At 35.7% G+C, this 11262-nt stretch overlaps 1 protein-coding gene across 1 annotated transcript; it reads left to right on the top strand.

Moving 5' to 3' along the window:
- Positions 1-8214: 8214 nt before the first annotated feature.
- On the top strand, positions 8215-9123 carry LOC103581412 (olfactory receptor 4C11-like). The gene has a single exon (XM_008563251.1). It carries the CDS (start codon positions 8215-8217, stop codon positions 9121-9123), a length of 909 nt encoding a protein of 302 aa, XP_008561473.1.
- The last annotated feature ends 2139 nt before the right edge of the window (positions 9124-11262 follow it).

An 11262-nucleotide genomic window follows, 5' to 3' on the forward strand; every position in this document is an offset into this window, starting at 1 on the left:
TACAACTCAAATTGACTTTGAATCTGAGCTTAGGTGGAACACTTGGTAACCAAAAAGGGAGGTGCCCTTAGGAAAGGTGAGCTCTGAGGGCAGAATCTGCCTGTTGACAACCTTGTCTGGGATTAATTGGCCCCATGGTTTGCCATGGTCCTGAATTCACTGTGTTAAGTGGTTCATTCAACAAGTTCTTCAGGGTTTGTGGAAAGTCTTTGTCCCTTTGGAGGATGGGCATTTGTGAAATTTTATGAAATCTCTATAAATATCTGGTGGAGGAAAATAAATGTTTAGTTCACGTATACTGCCAGGGAATATTTTGGGGTAATAGAACTGACTTTAGAGATATTTCTACAAAGACTAGTGGGGATATTTTCTTTTTGTTCAAGAAAGTTCTAGGAGCAGAAGTAAGAAATATCCTGCTGATATTTCAGACCCTTTGGTAGAGTCTAAATCAGGCCTTCTGGGAAGGGTTGGCTGTTGGTGGAGCATCTCCTTTCCCCATAGCTTCTGCAACAGAAAGCAAGACTGGGTAAATTTAAAGTAGAATTTACATGTTGCAGACACACTTCAGGTGAGTCAGCTTCAAAGTAAATCAGAGTTGAACAAGAGAAAATTATGAGTTCCCTATTGGATGTCATCTCTCCTTTTCTTTTCTTTTTTTTTTTAGAAGAAAAAAGGTAAGTTTTTGAGCCCAACCGAACTATTACCCTTCACTTGCCTCCCATGTGTGACCAGGTTTTAGGGCAATTGCTGTCATTGTCATCTTATTCTGTCTCCTGAGAAACCTGAAGTTTCAGGAATGTATTTCCGTCAGTGATGAAAAGATTCCAGTGTTGCGGGGTTCCCCAGTTTACACTGGCTTCTCTTTATGCAGCAATGTCTCAGGCCCAATTCTGATCTAAAAAGAAGACATACTGAAGGGGGCGGAGGTATAGTATCCAATACCTGCAGACTTCTTATTTGCAAAGTTTAAGGCTGGAAGAGGATGGGGTGCATACTGATGATGTGCAATCGGTATGCATTGATACTGATGATAGGAATGTCGGCTGTTGTTGACTTGCTACCACCCTACTTACTACATCTTCTCTGTGAGGTTGGGGTTAGAGGTAATATGGGGAGTAGAAGAGACAGAAGCAAAACTTTAGTGAAATCCTAGGAGAAGCTACTCTTTGTCCCTATCATGGTTTTTTGCCTGTCCTTGTACTATGTGTTTTTCTATGTCTCATCTCCTGATTCTTCTTTCTTCTCTAACTTTTGTTCACAGTGACACATATTCTTACCCTTTTGGCTCTGACATCATTCTAACCTTTGCATCTCCTCCTCCCTGTTATTTTTCAACTATACTTTTAAAATGCTCATGTCTTTGACCCATCCTGAAGATTGCATCCATTTGATAGTCAGAACATGTCCTGAGCACGTCAGTGATTTCCTTCCTCACCTTCTTATGGTTTCTTGGCTTTACGTTGGCTCCACCTGGATGTTTGGAGACTGATGCTTTGTGTGGACGTGTGGGGTGGAGGGTTAGAGAGAGATTGCTGTGGAGCATGAGGGCTTGGGTTCCGGTGCTAGATCCTCTCTGACCGCTCTCTGCTAAACTATCTCCAAGCTTAGCCTGAAGTGTACAAAGCAGAACCATGCAAGTTTGCCTTACAAGGTATTGTAAAATCAAATGAACCAAATATATTTGAGCGAAAATGAGAGAAAGATCTAGTTAGGGATTATGTGATTCAATAAACATAGACACACTTTAACAGTGGAAAGCAATTAGCAAGAAAGTTATTTGACTGGGGAAATCTGGGAAGGCTCTGTTGAGGAGATGATATTTGAACTGGGTGTGCACAGGTAGAAATGGAGAGTGCAGGTTAGAGCAGAAGAGTTATTCAGCCATTGTGACATATGGAAAATTCAGGCAATGAGACTGTCTAGGTGTATTCATGGGAGACAGAAAGGGTTAGGCACGGTGGAGAATGAATGAGCAGAAGCCCTGAGAGGACAAGTGGAAAGCAAGTAACGGCACTGAGGTAGGGAGCTTCGAAGGCCACAATGAGTGTCTCGATCACTGCATTTGGAAATCATACTAATCATTTTATTTTATTTATGAGTCATCATGTTTATAAAGTGCCTACTTTTCCTTTTCAAATAATAGGAAGTGACAAAATAAAGACAGAAGAGGGACAAAATGGAAAAAGTGAGGAAAAGAAGTGATACCTGAATTTGAGCCCTTCCTTTTTGTTTATAGACATAGAGAAGGCATCTCAACAAAGGCCTGTGAGGATTTTCTTAAAGTAATCTAGGATTGGCCCTTTGTAATAGTGACATTTATGAAATCTCAGCCTGAATTTCTGTCCTGTAATGAGGACAGAATTCTAATTACTAATCCTAGTAATTCTCACAATGAAAACTCACATAGGTATCTCACACAAAGTAAGATTTTTTTTTGTTCTACTAAATTGTGAGACATTTCATTTAGAATTTAATGAGTACTAAATACTGTGCAAAAGTAATCATGTTCTCTGCTTTGGGAATATAAACATGCTCCTGATAGAGCTGAGGAAAGATGTTTAAATTACTTATTCTCCACATTTTTCTGTCTCCCACAGGGAGAAATTGAGAATGAGACCTTCTGATCCTTCTCAAAGAAAAGAATTAGCAAGTCTGAAGCCACTAATGAATCCTGTTTGAGATGCCTGCAGGACCAGTCTTTATTTCATTGGGGCCACAGTGAATCCACTTGTATGCTCTCCACTAAGTTTCTACTGCATGGAACAGAGAGACAGATGTTTTCAGTGGGACTCTGGCATCTTAAATGAGGTAGGCACTTTATTACAGATAAGTTCAAAGCCCAATTGTACTAAATTTAGTAAAAACAAAACAAAACAGAGATGGCTAAATTCCATTAAATGACTCTGAGTGATTTATTGTTAGGTGACAAATAAATCTTAATGAAAGCTGCATTCGTGTTTTATGCTCCCAAATTTTATACTTTGCCAATGAAAACATATCCAAACTTTAAAACCTGGTTTTCATGGCCTTCGGCTAAGAGTATGATTTACTTTTCTGAGTTTTTCTGCTATGATTTGGAGTTTGGCTAACTTGAGGTTTCATGTTAATCTATTTGCCTGATATAGCATTTTTCTTCTCCTTTCCATTAAAAATTGGCTTCATTTCCCTCATCCCAAATGTCCTCACTTTTCTGATTTTTGTATCTCCAGATTCCAACCTTTTCACAACCCAAACCCTATTTTACTTGTATTTTTCTCTCATGATAGGCCCCTTATATTCAAGATGTTATCCACTTTTTATTAATTTTATTTTTTATATTTATTAAAGATATCTGGAACTGTCATTTCTGGCTTCTAATCATCATGAGATAACTAGGGTGATATGCAGTACTGATATAATTTCAGCTACTCAGCAAAATAACTTGATGTTTTAAAAGAGTTGTGTAGTTGTAGTATGGGTAAATGAACTATTTGGATTACTATTTTTGAAAAATAGAAAATAACTCTTGGAAAGCCAGTACGAATAACCATAATGAAAGTAACCAATGGAATACAGGTAGTGCATAGCCACATTGTGTATATGCTTTGTACATACTGAATTATCCAACCTTCATGCAAACCTAAAAGTAGACTATTATATTATTTATGTTTAATATGTGAATATCAAGGGACTTGTTAAATGTCAGACCACTAACGGGTAGTGGGTGGGGTGTGAGTTGAAGTAGCATGCTGACCTCTGTGCTATCACACCTCTCGCCTCTGGTTCTGTTTGCATCTCAAAGAACCTGTTTGGAAACTTGACTTTCTTCAATTATAGTTCATATCTTTACATAATTTTGAACTTGTCACTGACCAATCTATTTTTTAGAGATTTGTACTCTTCTTTTTATAGATGGTGTCTACTCTTCTAATATCAAATACTGCCTTACATATTGAACGATCTTATCTACATTTATCTTAAAACCAGAAAGATGCAACAATCACAATAATATGTTGAACCTTCAAAAGGAGAGAACAGAACTGAGGTTTTCAGAGATGGGAAGGAATTGGTAAATGGACATGAGAAATGATTGCATTGTATCATATCGAACTTTAAAATAAAGCATTTATAAGAAAAGAAGAAATTGTTAAGAATAGGAGAGCATTTTTCCAATTTCTTACAATAATTCCACATTTTGATTCAATATTTGAAGAGAAAGATAATTATGAAATCATGGAAGAGTAAAGAAGAAATATTACAATTTGTTAATATTTTAAAATAATAGACTAAATTAAAATGGGAAAATTGACAGACTGGACTATGTAAAATGGAAAAACGTCACAGAAAAAGAAATAACATGCAGAGAAAAAGAAAAATCATAATTCTTAAATAAAGAGATACAATTATTATTTTGCTAGATTAATATCCATTCTACTAAAATGTCAAGATTCCAAAAGATGAGCTAACAGAAGACTAAAGATAATCAAAAGGGTGATATTTTCAAAAAAACAGTATGAAAAATATAAAATTTGGCTGATAAAGTTTATATGAATATAATAAAATGTAGTTTCATTCCTATTAATTTAGTAAGACGATAAGACAAAATCACCAGATAACTTTTATTGCCCATGTTCCTCCATTTTTCTGAAAAATGGCGTTTATCAACGTTGAAACATTGGCCATACTTGAATGTAAAAAATATATATAGAAATAAACACATTACAAATATACTTATTAATATTTCTGGAAGTAAATACAAGAAAATAATAGTACATATGTCTGGAGAGTAGGATTATAGATTGATATAATTTGGACAGAGACTTTAATTTTTCTTCTATTCTTTTGTTTATTTTGAATATTTCATTATAATTATTAATTATTGTATAACAAAGACATAGTTAATAAAGGAGTACAAACTATTGAAAATTTTTTAATTGTTTTTTTAAATTTACAATTATACAATGTAATCAATTTTCATGTCCCTTTACCAGTTACTCCCTTCCTCCTCCCTCTCCCCGTTTCCCACCCCTGGCAACCTCACTTGTGTTCTCTTCTCTTAACAAGTTCAAGGAATTATTGTGATTATTGTATCTTTTAAAATTTGTTTGTTTGTTTATTTATTTATTTTTATTAGCTCCCACATGTAAGTGAGAACATGTGGTACTTCTGTGCCTGGCTTATTTCACTTAATATAATTTTCTCTGTGTTCACCCATGTTGCTACAAATGCCATATTTCATTTTTTTTTTATAGCAGAATAGTACTCCATAGTGTAAATATACCACATTTTCCTTATCCACTTGTCTGATGACAGGCATGTAGGCTCGTTCCAAGTCTTGGCTATTGTAAATAGAGCTGCAATAAACATGGGAGTACATGTGTCTCTTTGATATGATGATTTCCATCTTTTGGGTTATATACTCAGCAGTTGGACAGCTGGGTCATATGGCAATCCTAATATTCCTATGGAACAACAAAAGACCCTAAATAGCCAAAGCAACCCTGAACAATGCACAAAAAAAGCTGGAGGCATAACACTACCTGACTTCAAATTATACTACAAATCTATAGTAACCAAAACAGTGCAGTACTGACATAAAAACAGACACACAAAACAATGGGGCAGAATAAAGAACCCAGCAATCAGCCATATACCTACAGTCATCTGATCTTTGGGAAAGGCACCAAGAACATGCACTGGGAAAAGACTGCCTCTTCAATAAATGACGCTGGAAAAATTGGACATCCATATGTAGAAGAATGAAACTAGACCTGTACCTCTTTCCATATAAACAAATCAACTCAAAATGGATTAAAGAATTAAGTATACATCCCAAAGGCTATAAAACTCCTAAAAGAAAACATAGGGGAAACAGTTCAGGAAGTAGGACTGGGCATAGACTTTATGAATATGACACCCAAAGCACAGGCAACCAAAGGGAAAATAATCAAATGGGATTATATCAAACTAAAAAGCTTCTGCACAACAAAAGAATCAATTAAGAGAGTGAAAAGACAACCAACAGAGTGGGAGAAAGTATTTGCAAAATATGCATCTGACAAAGGATTAATATCCAGAATATATAGGGAACTCAAACAACTTAACAGTAAAAAACCAAATAACTGGATTAAAAAATGGGCAAAGGAGCTGAATAGGCATTTCTCAAAGGAAGATATACAAATGGCCAACAGACTCATGAAAAAAATCCTTAACATCACTCAGCATCCAGGAAATGCAAATCAAAACCACACTGAGATACCATCTCACCCCAGTTAGGCTGACTGTTATCAAAAACACAGAGAATAACAAATACTGGTGAGGATGTGGAGAAAGGGGAAACTTCCTACACTGTTGGTGGGACTGTAAAATGGTGTAGCCATTATGGAAAATGGTATGGAGGTTCCTCAAACAACTACAGATAAAACTGCCACATGAAAAATAAATGTTCATACTTATCAATAACAATGATAATACCTAGCATTTGGGTAATGATATTACACTTGGGAAATTATTTTAAAGTTGTTTGTAGAATTTGGTATGAGAGTAAAAATTGGAAGCAACATAAATGAATCAATGGAAAAATGGTCAAATAAATATTTTATAAAAATTTATACATTATCACAACATTAAATTGATAATTAAACTAAAGAAAGTATGACAACATGAAAATAGTTATAACAATCCTAAGTCAAAATCAGATTACAAAATGGTATTTTTATATGATGATTTAATTATGTAAACTACATATGCTACAAGGACTTAAAATAGAAAAATCATAAAGTTGTACATTGAAATTATGAAATTTTTTTTTCAAATAATGTTTTTAGAAAAAGTATCCAGAGGAATTAAGGACATAAATGTAAAGAGGAGCATATATGATGAAAAAAAACAAAAAAACACTACTTAGATAATAGGTGTCACCTCTCCCAGGGTGACAGAAATGCAGAGGATTACTCAAAGCCCATTTCTCCAGAGCAGTGAGAGGCCCAGAAGGGGTAAATTCCAGGAGATGACTTCTTTAAGAGAGAAGGAATTCCTGGGAAATAACGCAGAATGAGGTTTTCTCTCAGTTTTTATTGCCCAGGCAAGAAAATTACAGAAAAGGAACACAGGTGGTTACAAAAAGGACAATGAGATAATCATTATGGCAACACTCAGTTCCCTAAGAAACTTAAAGAAACAACTGACGACTTTCCCATCAGGTTTAGTTGCACCAAGGACATCTGTCCTTAGAGCAGGCATTTTTGCTGTGTTACAATTTTTTGTTTATCTGCAACAGAGACTTTAATCCTGGGAAAGTTTTCTGCTTTTCCCAAGCTTAGCATTTCTATGTGCAATTCTAAAAAGTTAGGCCCTGTAAAATACATTTGCTGTATTAATGTTGGTATCTTCCACAAATAGAAATATTAGAAATCTTGTAACAGGTCATATTCATAGACAGAGAAGCTCAATATTCTTATGGGATACATTTAAGAGTGCAGTAAAGAGGGTAAAGGGTAGTTTCCTTCAATTATGCCAAACTCATGGTATTATCCAGACATTGTTTATATCATGCTGATCAGTAATCTGACATCTTGACACAGAGGCATAGGTAAAAGATTGTTAAAATAGATTTTTTGTAAAGAATAGTTCACCCAAGTTACTAAGGGGCCAGGGATAATGGATACAAAAATAAAGAAACTGAATTGAGAAGATTTTCTCAGGAAAATTCTGCAAGAATTTCAGTGATTAGTTATATTGGAATAGTGTTTTTCAGATCACAAAGCATAGAGATAAGATGCGTAATACATAAAATGTATGTGTGAAAGTGTGTGTATATATGTGTGTGTATAATCTTTTCTAATTCTTTTGAAAACTCAGAGTAAGGTAGGGTGAGTATTTGCCTTTTATTTCTCATAAATAAAGTCTAAATTTCTAAGTGGTTAAGTCACTTTTCCAAGGAAAGAACAGGTTCTGCAGTTCTGAATCTTGTTAGAAATCAAAATTTTAGAAGGACATTTATTTTTTATTCCCCAAATGTGAAAGATTTGGCCTGATCTGGTGAGTTTCTGAATCAACAGATAAATCTTGGAGAGGCCTGGGCATCTGCCGATTTACAAAGACTGTAACAGAGCATGCAACAAAACCAAGGAATTCAGAGGTCAGCCCACTAATCTTCCCAAGATGGCATTTCTTGTTCTCTCTGCAGATTAAACATTTGTCACCTGCAGCCTATCTACAGACTCTAACACAGTGATGAATAACAGTGTAACTGAATTCATTCTATTTGGATTGGCCCATGATGATGGAAAGCAAAAAGCAATATTTGGGATTTTCTTGATTCTTTACCTTGCGACTTTGTTGGGGAACTTTCTCATTGTGGTGACTATTAAAACAAGCCAGACCCTTGGGGGTCCCATGTACTTTTTCCTGTTCTACTTGTCCTTTGCTGATGCTTGCTTCTCTACAACCACAGCTCCTAGATTGATTGCGGATGCACTTTCTCAGAAGAAGACCATTTCCTACAATGAGTGCATGACTCAGGTCTTTGCAGCCCACTTCTTTGGGTGCATGGAGATCTTTGTGCTCATCCTTATGGCCTTTGATCGCTATGTAGCCATTTGTAAGCCCCTGCGATACACAGCCATCATGAGCCGGCATGTGTGTGGTGTGCTGGTGATTCTGGCCTGGGTGGGATCTTGTATCCATTCTTCAGCACAGATTTTCCTAGCTTTGAGATTACCGTTCTGTGGTCCAAATGTGATTGATCTCTATTTCTGTGATTTGCAGCCCTTGTTGAAACTTGCTTGCATGGACACTTCTGTGATAAATTTGCTAGTTGTGTCTAATAGCGGGGCCATATGCATGGTGAGTTTCATAATCCTGCTTATCTCCTATATTGTCATTTTATACTCTCTGAGAAACCACAGCACAGAAGGAAGGCAAAAAGCCCTTTCTATATTAACTTCCCACTTTATTGCGGTTGTCATATTTTTTGGTCCATGTGTATTTATATATACACGCCCACCAACCACCTTTCCAATAGATAAGATGGTGGCTGTGTTCTATACAATTGGGACACCTTTACTCAACCCTCTGATCTATACACTGAGGAATGCAGAAGTGAAAAATGCTGTGAAAAAATTATGGTGTAACAAAGTATGACTTTAGTTGATAAATGATATATGAGGGTTCTAATGTGTATTTCCTTAACAGTTTATTTTTTGTTGCACAAACTAAAAAGATAAAATAATCTTGTAGAGAAACAGACAATCAAGGCATCTGTGGATAAATATGTGTATGTGTGTATGCATATGTAATGTGTATGTGCGAGTATACTCGTATACTCATACATGTGTGATATGTGTGTGTAAATATATATATATACATATTTTATTATTCTGATAGGATTGCATTAGATTATGACTGCTTAAAGCTCATAATTATTTCAATCAATGTATGATGGGCCTTACCTGAATTCTATGCACATCTGGTCATCTTCACATGATAAATTTGCTTCCTTTACAAATTTTTCTTCAGAAAGAAATGCAAGAATAATTGTGTATGTGTGTGTGTGCACCAACTCCTTTTCCAGATTTTATTTTAGTCTCTTATGAATGAGTTCATAAGAGCTAATCTATAAGAGAACAGGACACTCACAGAATTAGGATTATTTTCTTGCCAACCTGAAAATTAGAAAGGATGCTCCCAGAAAATGCTACTCTGGAAATCTGCGCCTCAGCTTGCCTCACTGAGGGTATCTACAGTGATGGACCCTCAAACCCCGATATAAGCCGGAAAGTTCAGTGAAAACCTAGACCCTAACTGGAAAACCTCTCAAAATTCTGTGAATGGTGAAGGAGGGAGGATCCTTATATTTGGATGTGACAGGCGGTATCAGCCAGCCAGCTGCCCTGAGGAGTCCATGGGAGGGGTTGGCAGCTGGAATCTGCAGAAGGGAGGATGAGGATTAATGCCTGAAGAGAAAGGAAAGGTGAAAGAAATGTGCTGATTTGTTCCAGGTAGATTAGAAGGAACTTTATCTTCTGCATACATTGTAAGTCACTTTTGATTATGTGAATATTTCAGAAAGGAATAAAGTTTCAGGTTTTTCCCATATCATTGACCCAGAGTAGCCTAGCTTCCTCTGCTGTCATGCTTATTAGAGTTCTGGGGATGATGGAGGAAGCTTTTTCTTTGCTCCTCATAGTACCTCAAAACTCAAAATTCTTATTTCTTGGAAATACTCAGGAATTAAAAAGTCAGATCTAGTGTTTCTCAACTTTGGACTTTTAGTTATATGTGAGAATATTTTAAACTGTGAATTTTCCCTTTAAAGGTAATCTAATCTATATGTATAAAGCACATGCACCCCACCTACCTCACAATCTCACAATTAGTTACTGTCATACTGTTTCAATATCTCATCTTATCATTCCAATCACATTGACACCAAAAAGTATTACTTTAAGTGATATAGACTAATGTAAAAAGATCATAATGCTCTTTGTATATATATATATATATATATATATATATGATCATTTCCATCAACTGAACACAAAATGTCATAATGTTGCACCAGATCCCCAGTGATTCTCATATAAATAAGTGGTGATAAAGTGAACATTTACATCCCCAAAATGACATTGGTCAAAGCTCTCAGTACCATATTCACAAGAGGAAAATTTATTTTACACCATTTCCAGATAAATCCTCACAATTTTTCTTACATTATGTCTTACAATTCTGTCCTTAAACCACTTGGGTCAAGTCCTATGAAGGCTATGTTTAAGTGTAATTATTTCTTAAGTAAGCAAGTCTTAATAAAGATAAAACTAATTTTTGTCTCTTCTTGTTCCTTCAAAATTAATGTGGTAGGAGAAACTTTTTACCTATGTCCGAATGAAAATTCACCAAACTTCATGAATATTCTTCACAAGAATAACACAAAGCCCAAATAGTACTAGATTTTGGACAGGGCCTCAATTAGAAATTAAATGTCCAATCTATATTAAAGTGTCAAAAGTTCACCCACTGCCCACCTTCAGCTCAGGCCTAGGAGCCTAAAATGAAAACGGAAGACAGCAGAGTCTGTGGTGAGGGGACAAGAGAGGGAGAATCATTCAGGGGATAGAAAAGTCCTACTTGACCTGGTGTCTTAACAAGCTGGCTTACTGTCTCTGGGCCTGGCAGATATTGAACACTTTTTATTTCTCTTCTTTATAGGGCCTTTTTGTAGACCTTTTCAAGATTGTCTCCTTGGCCTTTCTAATTGTAGTATCCTTGATGTAAGAGGAAAAT

The sequence above is a fragment of the Galeopterus variegatus genome, unplaced genomic scaffold (genome assembly GCF_000696425.1).
Source record: "Galeopterus variegatus unplaced genomic scaffold, G_variegatus-3.0.2 Scaffold12985, whole genome shotgun sequence".
Lineage (NCBI taxonomy): Eukaryota > Metazoa > Chordata > Mammalia > Dermoptera > Cynocephalidae > Galeopterus > Galeopterus variegatus.